This window comes from Stegodyphus dumicola, chromosome 12, assembly GCF_044657685.1.
Source record: "Stegodyphus dumicola isolate Sdum_Otavi_A_Nest chromosome 12, ASM4465768v1".
Classification (NCBI taxonomy): Eukaryota; Metazoa; Arthropoda; class Arachnida; order Araneae; family Eresidae; genus Stegodyphus; species Stegodyphus dumicola.
The window spans coordinates 113834391-113848026 of NC_140779.1; the positions used below are offsets into that span (position 1 = coordinate 113834391).

At 31.7% G+C, this 13636-nt stretch overlaps 1 protein-coding gene across 1 annotated transcript; it reads left to right on the plus strand.

The window, feature by feature from the left end:
- Window positions 1-1357: 1357 nt before the first annotated feature.
- LOC118189733 (uncharacterized) lies at window positions 1358-13139 on the plus strand. The gene is made up of 4 exons (XM_035360396.2): window positions 1358-1515; window positions 4007-4126; window positions 8086-8336; window positions 12933-13139. Exons 1-4 carry the CDS (start codon window positions 1461-1463, stop codon window positions 13017-13019), a joined length of 513 nt encoding a protein of 170 aa, XP_035216287.1. The 5' UTR covers window positions 1358-1460; the 3' UTR covers window positions 13020-13139.
- Window positions 13140-13636: the final 497 nt, after the last annotated feature.

Genomic DNA, 13636 nt, shown 5'->3' on the forward strand with positions numbered 1-13636 from the left:
TAATAGCCTCATTGACTCCATGCCTCAAAGGTGTTCAACGTTACTGGCCGTCCGTGGAAACTATACCCCCTACTGAAAATGATTTCCTTTGAAGAAAACACCTTTTTTATTCTTTTTTTCTCATATGCACAAACTGAGTTTTTTTCCTTTTGTACACAAATGCGCAATAAAATGCATTTTTTTCTGCCAAACATGTGTAAGTTATACTCATATAACCTACTACGTCTGTCGGTCATGTATCAATCAGCTAAAAGGTTTCTCAGCCACAAGATCCACCTAAAACCGCAATATCCTTTAATTGTTTTGAGCAGTGTAGCAAAAGACGAATGACGAACTTTTCATTTTATCCGATAACGAAAACTTTTAAGTTCACAGGCTATGTAATGATATAACATGTAAACTTAAAATCTTTTAAATAAACAGCATTTAGGTATATGAAGAAGTCTAATTTTTGTATGCTCATATTTTCTTATTTTTTAAATCTATCATTTGTAAATCCGGTGTATAGGGCGCGCCCGTAAATTTCGATACATATAAAATCGCGATAAAAATAAAACCTTATAAAACCGCGAAAATTGATATTAAAATCGCGAACATACGGACAGAATAAAAGACTTTTTTGTGGTGTTTTTTATAAATGGGTTGGACAATTAATTTAAAATGGATTCAGAAGAAACCTTTTTTTCGTGACATCTGACGTACGTACAAAGGCACGTATAACTCAAAAACGAATAGCCATAGAACGTTGGCATTTTGTTATATGGGACTGCTATAACGTGCTATAATGAATTAATGTCACTATATGACTAGTGACACAGTTTTTTTTTTTTTCTTTTTCATTAAAAGTGCACGTTATACCCCGAAATATGCCGCATTTTCTATCAAACCTCTCTTTTTCCTTTAATTGCACTTTAACATTTTAATATTTTTCCCTTTACTTCATAACAGATGCGGTAAAATCTCAGTCATCTATTGTATCATTTGAGGCAGTCTCCATTGTGTATCTATGAATTTAATTCTGGATAATTTCTAGGGAAGAGAAGTCATATAATATTCCCAAAATGGACTACTGTTTTAACTTTTAAAATACTACTAACAGCACATTACAATCTGCATATTTATCAGAATATGATTTTTTAACTACCATATTTTCACGTATATACTCTGAGTACAGAAGATTAATCATTAAAAAGATAAAATCCAATATACAAAAATTATAATCATAACTAACACTATTAAGCTTTCATTAAAATGCCGCGTATCTAAAAAACCTAATTTAAAGAACATTATCATTTGCATCCTATCAGTATGAGAATTTCACACGCTTATCTTCTACGTGTTGCTTATCAGAGCTGCAACGGAATCAATCGTTTAAGAAAGCAATAAAAGCAGTAAGCCCAGATATTAAAAAGATAAAGCAAACATTTTTTCTGGCTGAACAGGTAAATCCTTCTCGAAACATGGCTATAAACTCTGCACTAACTTTCATTTTTGGCCTTGCTCTCTCTTTGACAGGTAAGCCTTTTTTTTTTTTTTTTTTTAAATTTTCCATTGTTTATAAACATTAAGGTAGTGCAATACAAGCTTTTCACTCAGGAAAATTGTCCAAAACGTCTTATTATAGATTTCTGTATGACAATATTTTGCTTAATCCAGGGAAATGTATGAAACATGTATGAAACAATATTCCATACGTTACAACGTATGAAACGATTAAGCATTTCACACATTGCCTAGACATGTCAGATGATAAACTGATAAAGTATGAAAAACGTTTCCTTATTATATACTATGCCTAGGGAAAGTATGTAACGAGTCGTACAATATTATGGCCAGTTGTAATGAGTGTGACAGAGGATAGTTTCTACCGACTTTGAACTTCTGAAAGAGTTTTAAAAACAACTATCTACGAGATCACAGTTCCTTTTATATTTTAAGAACTTACTTATAATTGAAAATTTTCCTGACCGCGAAATTCTTTTCTGGTCAGTTGGATTTGCTCAGTCCAATGGAAGTGGCCAAGGATTCGTTTTAAGCCGTTACATTTGAAAGTGGAAAGTCCATTTTGTATTATATGGAGAAATTTAAGGGTTTGTATTTGCATGGTTTGAAAAATATTGGTATATATTAATATGTTCATTTTTTTTTATATATTAATTTGATTTAAATTTATAATCCAATCCTTTTTAAAATATTAGTCTAAATTTGTACTTTTGATGGCCTCAGATAGACTTACACCACTTTCAAAATCACCAAAATGGGAAAATTATATACATTTATGAAATATTAAACATGGGATTTCAATTGAATCAAACCAATTTTGTTATGAAATTTTTATTAAATATGTCCAAAAAAACTAAAAACACTTAATTTAATTATTTCTTCAGGTAATGCAATTTAAATTACTTTAATTACAACTTGATATTAATAAGTGCCATTTTTAATTTTTATCATCACGAGAAAGTTTTTGAAAATGACCATAGTATATTAGAAGAATATAAGGTAGCATAATTTTTGAATGTATGTAGTATAATTTCTGAACTGAATATTATGATGTTTTTGCGACAAGTGGAAAGTCCATTCCACTTTCAAAGGGATTATTCAAAGGGATATTTGGGATTGAATTAACTGCGTACATTTATATTGACAAAATGATGAATATTTTGAAGGATGTTTTGGAGTAACTGTTTATAGATGAAAATCTCATAGCAGATTGCCTTCATATTTATCATTAACTAACTTTTTGTCAAAAATTGACTTACACCACTTTCAAAGAAAACGGCTTAATACCCAGATATCTGGTTTAGCTTTTAGATTACTATCAGTCTCATTCTTCTTAGCTTGCAGTTATTGATCGTTTTATTCTACTTATGCAATACATTTCTTTGTAATCCCAGTCGGTATGAAACATTATCACAAAATATAAATGGCAGGATATTTTTGAAGCATCCATTTTGACATTAAAAACATTTTGATATTGAATTAGAAACGTCTTTATCAGTCTTTATAAAATTTGTAATGGGTTACCTTATGTTATACTACCGAGAATATATATTTTCACCTTTATAGGTGCTGCCACTTCGATAAATACAAAACCTTTAATTTACCGCTCAAGCGACAGCCCGCGTAACCAGATCTCAGAATGATGACATTCAGTAAAATATAAAAGCTTTAATTTATTTTTAGACATTTTTTTAGTCCGTAAATGCATAACAAAGCGCGTGATTTTAAAGCGGTGAACACATTTTTTAAGATTTTAAAATTTTATTTTATTTTTAATAGTACATCTAATTGGTGTAATTTAAAATACATGCTGCAGTCTCGTAAATAATAAAAGATTTTTCTGACGCCATGTGTTATGTGTTCAGTAATAACCTAATTATGATTTATCCTCGAATCCGAGGAATTTCTTTACGTTTAAATTTGGTGTCCAGACATTAAGATCAGATTGCAAGGAAATGTTTGCTTATATTTTGTTATTCATTTGATGGTGCTCGATGATGGTATTCAATTAACTTCAAAGTTAAACAAATTTTATTAAATAAATTGATTTTACTAATAACTCCCAATGTTCTAAAATGATTGGACGTACTTTCGCTTATTTACTTAAAGATAATCCTGGTTAAGTATGATAATGCGCATGATTTGCGTCAAAAGAGAGCTAAATTTTATTCTTTAAAATAAATTTTTCCCATTACAGTTGTTTTGGATACTAATTCGATGGCATCAGAGAAGGGGCACAACTAGGAAATTCAAATTATGGTATTATCAAAACTGTTCAGTGATTACATTTTAGAATAAAAAAATGTCTTTTTCTAAAAAAGGGAAATATAAATAGAGTTAAAACTTATTAGTGTGTTTCTCTCTCAGTATAAAAAAGAGATATTTTGGGACTTTACCTAGCAACAAGCTTAATGATGTTTGATTGAAATGATTTTTTTATTATGTAGTTTCTTTCAGTGTTTCGTAACAATATTAATAATTTCGAATTTAATTTCTTTTTTAGTTGTCAATTCAGAGCAGTCTTTCACATGCGATTTCGAAAGAGACACATGCGGCTTCACAAATGTAGAAGGTAACACAGCCACATGGACAAGGAAAGAAATCAAACTTGGCGGCAGAGAAGGTAATTAGCTTTGAAAAGCATTTAATTCTTTCAAAAAATGAAGTCTCAGTTCATTTTGATCACAGTTAATGTTATTAGTCGAATATTATTATCCGATTGGCAAATTCTGGCTGGTCTGAATAAATCACTGAAAAATCCTCATTTATTTTAATCAACAAGTCGGTTAATATGGTAAGAATTGGTTATTATCAGATTGACGAATTCCAGCGTGATTGCATAAATCACTGAAAAATCCTCGTTTATTTTAATCAACAAATCGGTTAATATGGTAAGAATGCTACGTATCGAATTTATTTTTCTAATCAAACTAAAATCACCAAACCGGACGGCGTTTACATTCGAGAAAAAGTTTTCACTTGTGCTAAATTTAAGCAATTTTAATTCTATTTGAATGATTCTAAGTTATAGAATGCATTTAAATGATGATACATTTAAATAGTGAATAACATCAGTTAATTTAACAAATGGAATATCGAATTCAGGCATATTCTTCAAATTAACAAGTGCGCAATATAAGCGCAATATAAAATTCGTCCTAAAGGGTTGAAATTTTATTTTTTCCAGAAAAGGCTTAGATCCATCATTAGTACTATTAACTATCGTTAGTACATTTACGATATATTTAGTATTTTGTTTTTAATTCTAATTGTTCATTTACCTGAGCCCTCAGATGAAATACTGTCTTCTTTTCAAGCAATAGCAAAAAGAATAACATCATAGAGTTAGACGCATATATTTATACTTTACCTTGAGGGAAGTAGAAGATGCTATTGAATATATAAAACAGTTTTACCTGACCTGCATACTTCCTTTATTAAAGTACACTTTCCTTTAACATTCACACCTTAACACAAATAGTATATCTAAATTTCGATTTTTAAGTTTAGTTGCATAAAGCCTTCGTCTTGTAATTTAATCAACAGGAAACAAAATGATCATGAAATATTTTACAGAATCTTAACGTGTTACAAATTACACCAATTAAAAAGATATTCATTTTTTATGTACCAGCAAAGTAGGAAATCTTCTATTTTATGCAAACTCATTGGCACTGTATGAAACGATTAAGCATTCCACGCATTGCCAATGCCTAAGGAAAGTAATATATATATAACAATTCGTGCAATATATTGGCAGTTGTAATGAGTGTGACAGAGAATAGTTTCTACAGACTTGGAACTTGTGGAAGAATTTTAAAACAACTTATATAAGAAATCACAGTTCATTTTATGTTCTAAGAACTTACGTAGAATTGGAGATATTCCTGACTGCGAAATTCTTCTGTGGTCAGTTGTATTTGCTCAGTCCAATGGAAGTGGCCAAAGATTTGTCAAGTGTGTGTATAAAACAAAATGACGAAATAATGTCTTTGTGGGGAATTCAAAATGTTCAAGCCTACCATGTTACAACAAACGGCTAATTTTAATTTCTTATTTTTTATATGAAAATTTTATTTTCTTTAGTAAGAAAGGCATAGTATAAGGTCTTTAATTTATCTTAATTTGCTTAAAATTATTAGGCATTCTATAAAATGCCTAGGTATTCAGTAGAATGCCGGCGTTTTATACTTTGCCGTTGACAATATATAGAAAATATTTATCTAGGAGTGAGAATGAAAGCTCTATTGAAATGAGCTTAGATGAGAGTGAAATCATGACTTATCTATACATGTTGAGTTTAATCAAGTTTTCAAAAGAATAACCTTCAGAAATCCTTTATTAAAAACATTTTAAGAGTGATGAATCATGAATTCTGCTAAATCAGACATTTTGTCCATCAATAATGCCACTTAAACAGGGTTGAATCTTCCTTATTGAAGTAAATAACTGTGAAGATTTAGATAGAGAATCGATCTAATAACGATTTTAGCAACTTTGAAAAAAAGGTTACGAATTCATACTTTCATGAAACAAAGTTTTTGAAAGGAAAAACTGCTGAAGGAAAACAAATATTTCCTTATTTGATGAGTTAAAATTGGTCATTCATCATTTTCAATTGAAAAAATATTCCCAGTCAATAAGAATAAAATGAGAAATTAAACTACGAACCGCCTTGAAGAATGACTTTTCTTTGACAAAGAACACATTAAGACATTCGTTGGAGACAGATGTTGTAATTTTTATATTTAATTAATTCAGCGTAAATGTAAAAGAGTAATGAATATTTAAATCAGTATTTTACAAGAACATTTTATTAAATTTAAATAGGAATTTTTATTACCCTCCCCGAAGATATATGTTGTATATCATGTAAATAAATTAGCATGGAGCAATCAAACCACGCGGCTTTAGTTCTGTGTTTGCTATTCGAACTGAACGAAGGAAATTTATTACCCAAGCCAGAGGGCAGGGATGGAATGAACATTACAAATCAAGAAAAATAGACAGCATAATAACTGCATTTTAGATTCAATGAATAACGGTTGAACATTTGTTGAGCTTAAAAGTCCAATGAGTTTATGTCGTAATAAGAATAGTCTTTTGATTATTCGATATATAAAAAAATTAGTCTCAAAATAATATGCAACTATTTCCATACTCCTTACAGAACAAGAGAACATATCTTGTAAAATGTATTTAATTGTTTGCTCAAATTTATAATCGTTAACTATTTTTGTGGTATACAGAAGAAGACAAGGACATCAAAATGTTGTACGGGCATAATCTCACAACATTAACTATATAGCTCAGTTCCAATTTTGATAAAGAATTCTCAGAAAACGAATCCAAGGGTCGCCTATACATCTTCCTCTACCACCAAACCTCTCGAAAGGACTGTCAACTCAGTTTAAAGAAGCAAAATGTAAAATTTTGGAGTAGAAGTCTTTCCTTTTGCTCTTCACAGCAGTGCTGATTTTGTACCTCGTGTGGTTTATTGAGTGTTAATAGCTTAGAGCTTAATGTTATGTTTCTACATTGAATATGTCTCACTCCCGTGAGTAGATGGACGTGGATGAATTATCCGATTATTGTAAGTGCCATCGGTCGTATGAAGAAATTGAGTTTACAGTATTTTGTTAAAAATAATCGAGGTGATCCGGCAATGTGTGGTGCTACCAAGCAAGGTGGTCATAAAGCTCTAATGAAAACTTTCGTATTTGAAAATATGGACTCTGAGGAGCGAACAAATTATTGAACGCTTTGTAGTATTTGTCAAAGTTTGGTACCAACTCGCCGAAGCCAAGTAATTCGCCATCGTCAGCGGAAAATCCACCTAGCAAGAAGCTTGTGAATAAAACGGATAATACCGAAAAACAGGACCAAATGGATACAGTCGATCGTATGTAGATCACTCGAAGTTTTGAATAAGTTAAGCAAAACTGTCAAGACAACCGAAGACCAACGCAGTAGATCTCATACAAGAACAGTTCCCAGGATATAAATGAGGATAAACTGGAGAGTACACCAACGATAGCAGATAGCTGCAGCAGTAAAGGAACAGCTAATCTTCTACATTTTGCCCACAGCCTGAAGTAAACTGGAAGCAGTTGCAAGTATTTTTCAGCAAGTTTCGTCCAGGACATTGAAGCAGTTGTCCGTTCGGACAATATGAAAAGTATTTCTGTGGCAAATGCTGCCAGAGAGATACCTGTGTACTGTCTGTTAAATGAAAATGCACAGTAGAACACCTTTTTGTCCAAGAAAAGATACGCCAATTAAACTGTTTCTCCGAGACCTGGCTGCTGAGTTCGCAGATTACGAAACTTTAGAAAAACCAAGGAATTCGAACTATATGATGTTATGTCTTTCGCTCACCGCTCACCAGATGGAGCCACAGATGCCACACACCTATATCTTATATATATATATATCGTATAAATCTTTTTATATTTATTTCATTGTTTGCGTTTAAATAATGGTAACAAAACTAAATGTTTCTGAAATTACATACTTTAAAATCACTGCCTTAAGTTCTTTATTTTTAATATGATCTGCATGAACATAATTGTCTGATTTCAGGCTATGTCATGACTGTTGAATTGAACGATACAACTGTCCAAAGTGCAAAAATGGTAACGCCATATTTTGAGGTCCATGATGAAATACCTGGGTGTTTCACTTTCGACTTTTATACTTCTGGCAATGGAATCCAATACTTTAACACACAACAGGAAAGGAACTTCGGTATTGCTGCGATATGGTTATTCGACAAAAAGTCCTCTGGATGGCAAAAGGCTAGAGTCAGCGTCACCATTGACGAGTCCACGAGAGTAAGTTGAAATATTTTTGTTTGAAAAAGTTGAATTTATTGTCTGAAACATTTCTTTCTTAATATTCAAATAATACGAAATATTAAATTAAATGCAGGTACAGTGTGTCTATTTTCAGGCATCAAGCTTTCAGCTTAACTTATATGCCTTATGATATTGATACGAATTTTGTATATATGTAAATAATTTCAGTGAAATTATATAAGAAATTCTAGTACTTTTATTTATCTAATCTAAATGCTTGAAAGAGACAAAGTTCTGCCGGAAAAATAGGCCTAAAAGGCAAGTGTATTTCACATTGAGGCATATTACATTTGCGAGATACACCGAGATGGCGATGTTTTTGGCGACTAATTTAGCGAAAAATCGCCAGACTCGGGAACCATTTGGCGACATTTTGTCCATTCTCTTTCTAACTGTAAATTGGTATTGTAATTGATCCCTATATATAACTGTAAAAGTATACCTCCCTCATATGCCAGTAATTTCGAGAAGTAAAAGGTGCTAGAGGTTCCTTGGCGCCGGAGAAAAACTAAAAAAACGGAGAGAGCATCAGTTTCTCGGTTGTACAAAGCTGATTTCGGAGTATTGAAATATCCATGCACTTTGTATTGCTTTATGTTTAACGTTCTTAGTAGTTTGGATTTAACTACTGATTGTGCTCTGTGATACTGAGAAGAGCTGTGCGAGTGCTTTGTGAAAACTTTCAGAACTGTTAAAATGTTACTCTTGGTAAAATTAGATTTTGTCTAGATATCATCGGTTCTGTGAGCATTCAGTCTATTACGTACTCGTGCGTGCTCAACAATATTGTATAATAATATGCCCTGTGATTATCTGTATGGTTTTCTTAGTCTTTTGATAAATCTTTAAGGGAGTATCTGTTTGTGTTATCTTTTAATAATAAATAATTCAGCAAGGAGATAGTGTTTATATATGCTAAAGTCTCGATTATCCGGTTATAAAAAACATGAATAGTTAAAAAAATAACAGCTCTGTTTACCTAAAATCTCCTGGGGCTTTCAAATAAAGACGTACAGTATATTCTCTAATACAAGGATTGCTTGAATAGAAATAAAACGTAGATTTTTAAACTTTTTTCTGATTTGAAAAATGTCTATTGTATTCCAGCTTTTTGAAAGCCATACTGACATTTTTTTAGAAAATTTTGTGAATGCTGCGCAAAGTTATTTACTTTTAAGAGTAAATAAGTTAGAGTAAGAATAAATTTTTTAATTGTAAGTATAAGAATATTTTTTTTAATTGTAAGTGTAAGAATAAATTTTTTAATTGTAAGAGTTTATTGGGAAATGGAATTGTTTTTAAAAAAAGCGTGCCAACTGAAATCGATTTTATTAATTAAGTATTAAAATGACACAAAATATAGGACGTTTTTAAAAAAATTCTTACAATTTTCTAAGGTAAAGATTTGTTAAAATGAGGTTTATAAACTAAGGTCCTTCTCTGTCAGGAACTGTGAGCAAATTTTAGACAGATTGGTAACGAATTATCGCTAAGTCTAATTAAGAAATGACACTTGGGAATGGTGTAAAAAACCCTTTATTTAAAACTAAGATAAGCAGAAGACACTCTCGGTGCCTACAACTCCGCCATCATTTAGGGCAAGAAACTTAAGAAGTTCAAAATATGAAACTTAACTAGCAGCCGAAGGCTACACCATCAGGTTGGCTTTAACGCGAAGTTGGCTCAGAACGTAACCGGCATATTATTCAGCTATCGGCAGTTATAATGCAAGGTGGAAGACACGAACTCTTATCTAAAATAAAAACCTAGTAACGTTGCCATGAAGGTAAAACACACTGTTTTACAATCTCAAAACCTCACTTTAAATACATGCGAACTAAATTCGAATTCTGGAGGGAAAATGGAAAGGGTTAAGTGACAGCATAGACGTGTGTTCGGAAAATCCGTAAGGGGGGAAGAGAGGGGAAGACGGAAAGAAAAGGAAAAATAAAATGATATTAGTTTCCCCAAAATACTTAGGGGGGGTAATGGATAATTTCATAGATGGCCAGAAAGAAATAAGCATGTAATACACTGAAGAATTCTACCGTTGCCTTCATATATTATGGAACTCAAAGATGGTATATCTATAATGTTTCACAAAAATAAACCAAAAACTTCTTTTTTAAATTTATTTACTGTGTACTATTAAGATTAAAGAAATTAAACCCCAAAATATTGATGAAAATTTCTAAACCTAAAAGTTAATGTTACTATACATTGTAACGAACATTAAAGAAAAACTAAATCCTATTCACTGCAGCTGTAACAATATTTTTCATCACTATTTTAATCGTCTGTTACTTCTAGGAGAAAAACTGCATTCTTGTTCTTCTGTACATAATGTAGATTTTCTGTCACAGCAATCTAACAATTTCCACTACTATAATCGAAGCAAAAATTTTTGATGAAACTTCCTCTTCTTAAGATTCTTATTCTTCCGTACTTTCCCTTTTTTTATACCTGTTCTTTAAATATTCAATTTTATTTCGTTTCGAGCAGAAAATTTATATATTCCTCCTATTACCTGAGCTGTATCATCCGACGTAAAGCTCCGCATCTTAGATTGTTCCCACAACTTGAAAAGATATATTTTATTTAGACTAATGCGTAACTCAAACGAATCGGAAAATAGAGATGTTTAACTGAAATTGGACATCATATGTAATAACTGAAATCCGGAGAAACAAGACATCTCGTTTCATCTTCCATTCGATAGCTTCGCTGGCATTAGACAAAGATTTCTTGACATCTTGTGCATGCCGAGTTACTATATAGTTGAAAAGCGCTCTTGGCGTAATATTAGCTTGTTTATGACACTGCATTTCATCATCAGAAATGGCTATTTAGCAAAGCCAAGTATCAATATGAAATCGTTGGAGAAAGTTAAGAATTACTTATTTGTAAAAGCTTTTCATGAATATTCTAATCATCCATCATCTGAGAAAATAAGGCCTGTACTTGCATTCGCATACAGAGAAGGATATCAAATGCCTTGAAGTGCTTATTTTAAAGAAACTGATTGTAGAACTTTCTTTCTGCACTCTCAGAATTTTTTCTCTTTTGTCGTGTGTCCTATAGGATGAGACATATGCTGTTGACCGCTTTAATAACTCAAAGAATTTATTAGATATCCAGCGCCTGGGTGCTCAAAATGAGAGTTGCCTACTGATTGCTCGCTCTGCTTTCAATATTTGCGTCCTGCTAACATATATATACAGGGTATAAAATTCTTTCCTAGCATTTAGTGAAAACAGATCTAGAAACAGAAAAACATTTCAGCTTTATAACTTGAAACCATTCTAGAAAACCAATTTCGACACCTCTTGCTTTTCTGTCTTTTTTATTTTATCTATTTATTTATTTATTTTGGTTCCTCCTTAAGACACTTGTATTTTTTAATTCTTCATTAATTATATATTTTTTTTAACTTATCAATGCTAATTGGGAAATTACCAATTTAAATATAGTTTTCCCTGCCTGCAATTACGTATCCCGAAATTGTCTACTAATTGTCTACGAGAAGAACAGCCCCGCCACAGTGTCTGGGGGGTGGCGGTCGCTATAGCAACAGGGCTAGTATATTTCAAATAAGGGCGAACCAAGGGCTGCTTTATTGTTATTTAGTTTTCGGCGACTGTTGGCTGAGGGGAAAAGAGTTTATCGTTCGTCTTCAAGACACCGCTACGGAAAATGGGTCAAGACTCGTTTCTACGGCAACAGACAACTGCAGACTAACTGGCGAGAGCTTTTCTTATGATAGACAGAGTTTACTAATCAACTGTAATTCCGAAAACTAACGAGTATTGTTTGCTGATACATAAATATCGCAGGGATGTATGTACAGATCAAAATGAATTTAGATTTGTTGATACTATAGAAATAACACTGAAGAAAATTAAATTATGATATTCGTTTCAAAGTGTTTATTTTAAATACTTAATTTTCTTTAATTAAAACCTTAATTAATTTCATTTATTATATTGGTATAAATTAAGAAAAAACTTTTTACACATAGCAAATGAAATATAACCCAAAATTTCGTATTACAGACCTTTTATTTATTGGAACAATAAATTAGGTTTTTGTTTACAAACGATCAGCTAGAAGGGTTACTTTACGTAATGCTCATTGTTATTTAAAACATGGAACTGGCAGGAAGTCATATGCAGGCAACATTATATTTTTATTGCTTTATTGATTTTGAAAATCACTATATCTATGATTCAGTTCTCAGTGTGTGCAGTGCAAAAACATTTCTAATAAATATTACTTGATAAAAAATCACAAGTTATTAGTTTTTCAACAACTTATTATGCTAATAGAAATAAATAAAATGGGGTTTTAAAAACAAATATTTCGTAGCTAGGAAGTTCATAAGCGATATCTCTTCAAAATTCTGTCCTCTTCCAATTTTTAGTGCAGTAATACGGAGTTTGTTAAAAAGGTTAATGCTTGTTAATTTATAATTATACTCATTACAAAAATATCCTAGCTAAATCCTTTAAGTATAAAAAATGAAAATCATTTATTTATTCTACGGATAATAATGCAAAGAATATTGCTTTTCAGTTTATCTTCCATGCAGTGATTGACCCATCTGTTGGAGAAAGTGTAGTGGCCGTAGATAATGTTGTTTTGAAACTGAGCCAATGCTGAGAAACTCTGCTAATGGAATCTCCGATTTAAAAGTTTCGGCAGTTCCTCCTTTCATCTGCATATGATACAAGTAATTTACACCATAGAATATATACATGCTGCAATAAAAGATAAAATTGATTCATGTGTTTCTATTCACTTTTTCATTTCATGTTCATGTTTCATTTCTCCATTCATTTTATCAAAACACAAGAAAATTCATCCATTTTTCATGTGTTCCTACATAAATATCGCAAATCAAATGCTTAAGAATGTTTTGAAGTAAGGGTACCACTTACTTTTTAGTGGTTCTTTAAAACCTCCAAAACATCTTATTGACTTAACTAAAATGTACCAGTTGCATTGTGTTCTAGAAACTTCAATTACATATGGGGATTATAACTCGGTCGCGCATTGTCATCCATCAGAAGAAATCCAGGACCAATAGCAGAGAGGATTTATTCCTCAAGGATCTCGTTTCGATATCTCACACCGGTTAAAGTTCCTCCATGGAACACATGCAGGTTAGTGGGACCATCGAGAGAGATCCCAGCACAAAGCATTATTGCACCACCTCTGTAACCACATTGTTGGATTGGTTTTATCTGGTACATTGTTCCCTCTAGATCAGCTAACGA

Excerpts from the sequence above, each read along its gene's own strand:
- LOC118189733 (XM_035360396.2), top strand. The coding sequence starts at position 1,461 with ATGGCTATAAACTCTGCACTAACTTTCATTTTTGGCCTTGCTCTCTCT. Across the intron at positions 1,516-4,006 it reads CCTTGCTCTCTCTTTGACAG|TTGTCAATTCAGAGCAGTCT; the intron begins GTAAGCCTTTTT and ends TTTCTTTTTTAG. Across the intron at positions 8,337-12,932 it reads CCATTGACGAGTCCACGAGA|TTTATCTTCCATGCAGTGAT; the intron begins GTAAGTTGAAAT and ends ATTGCTTTTCAG.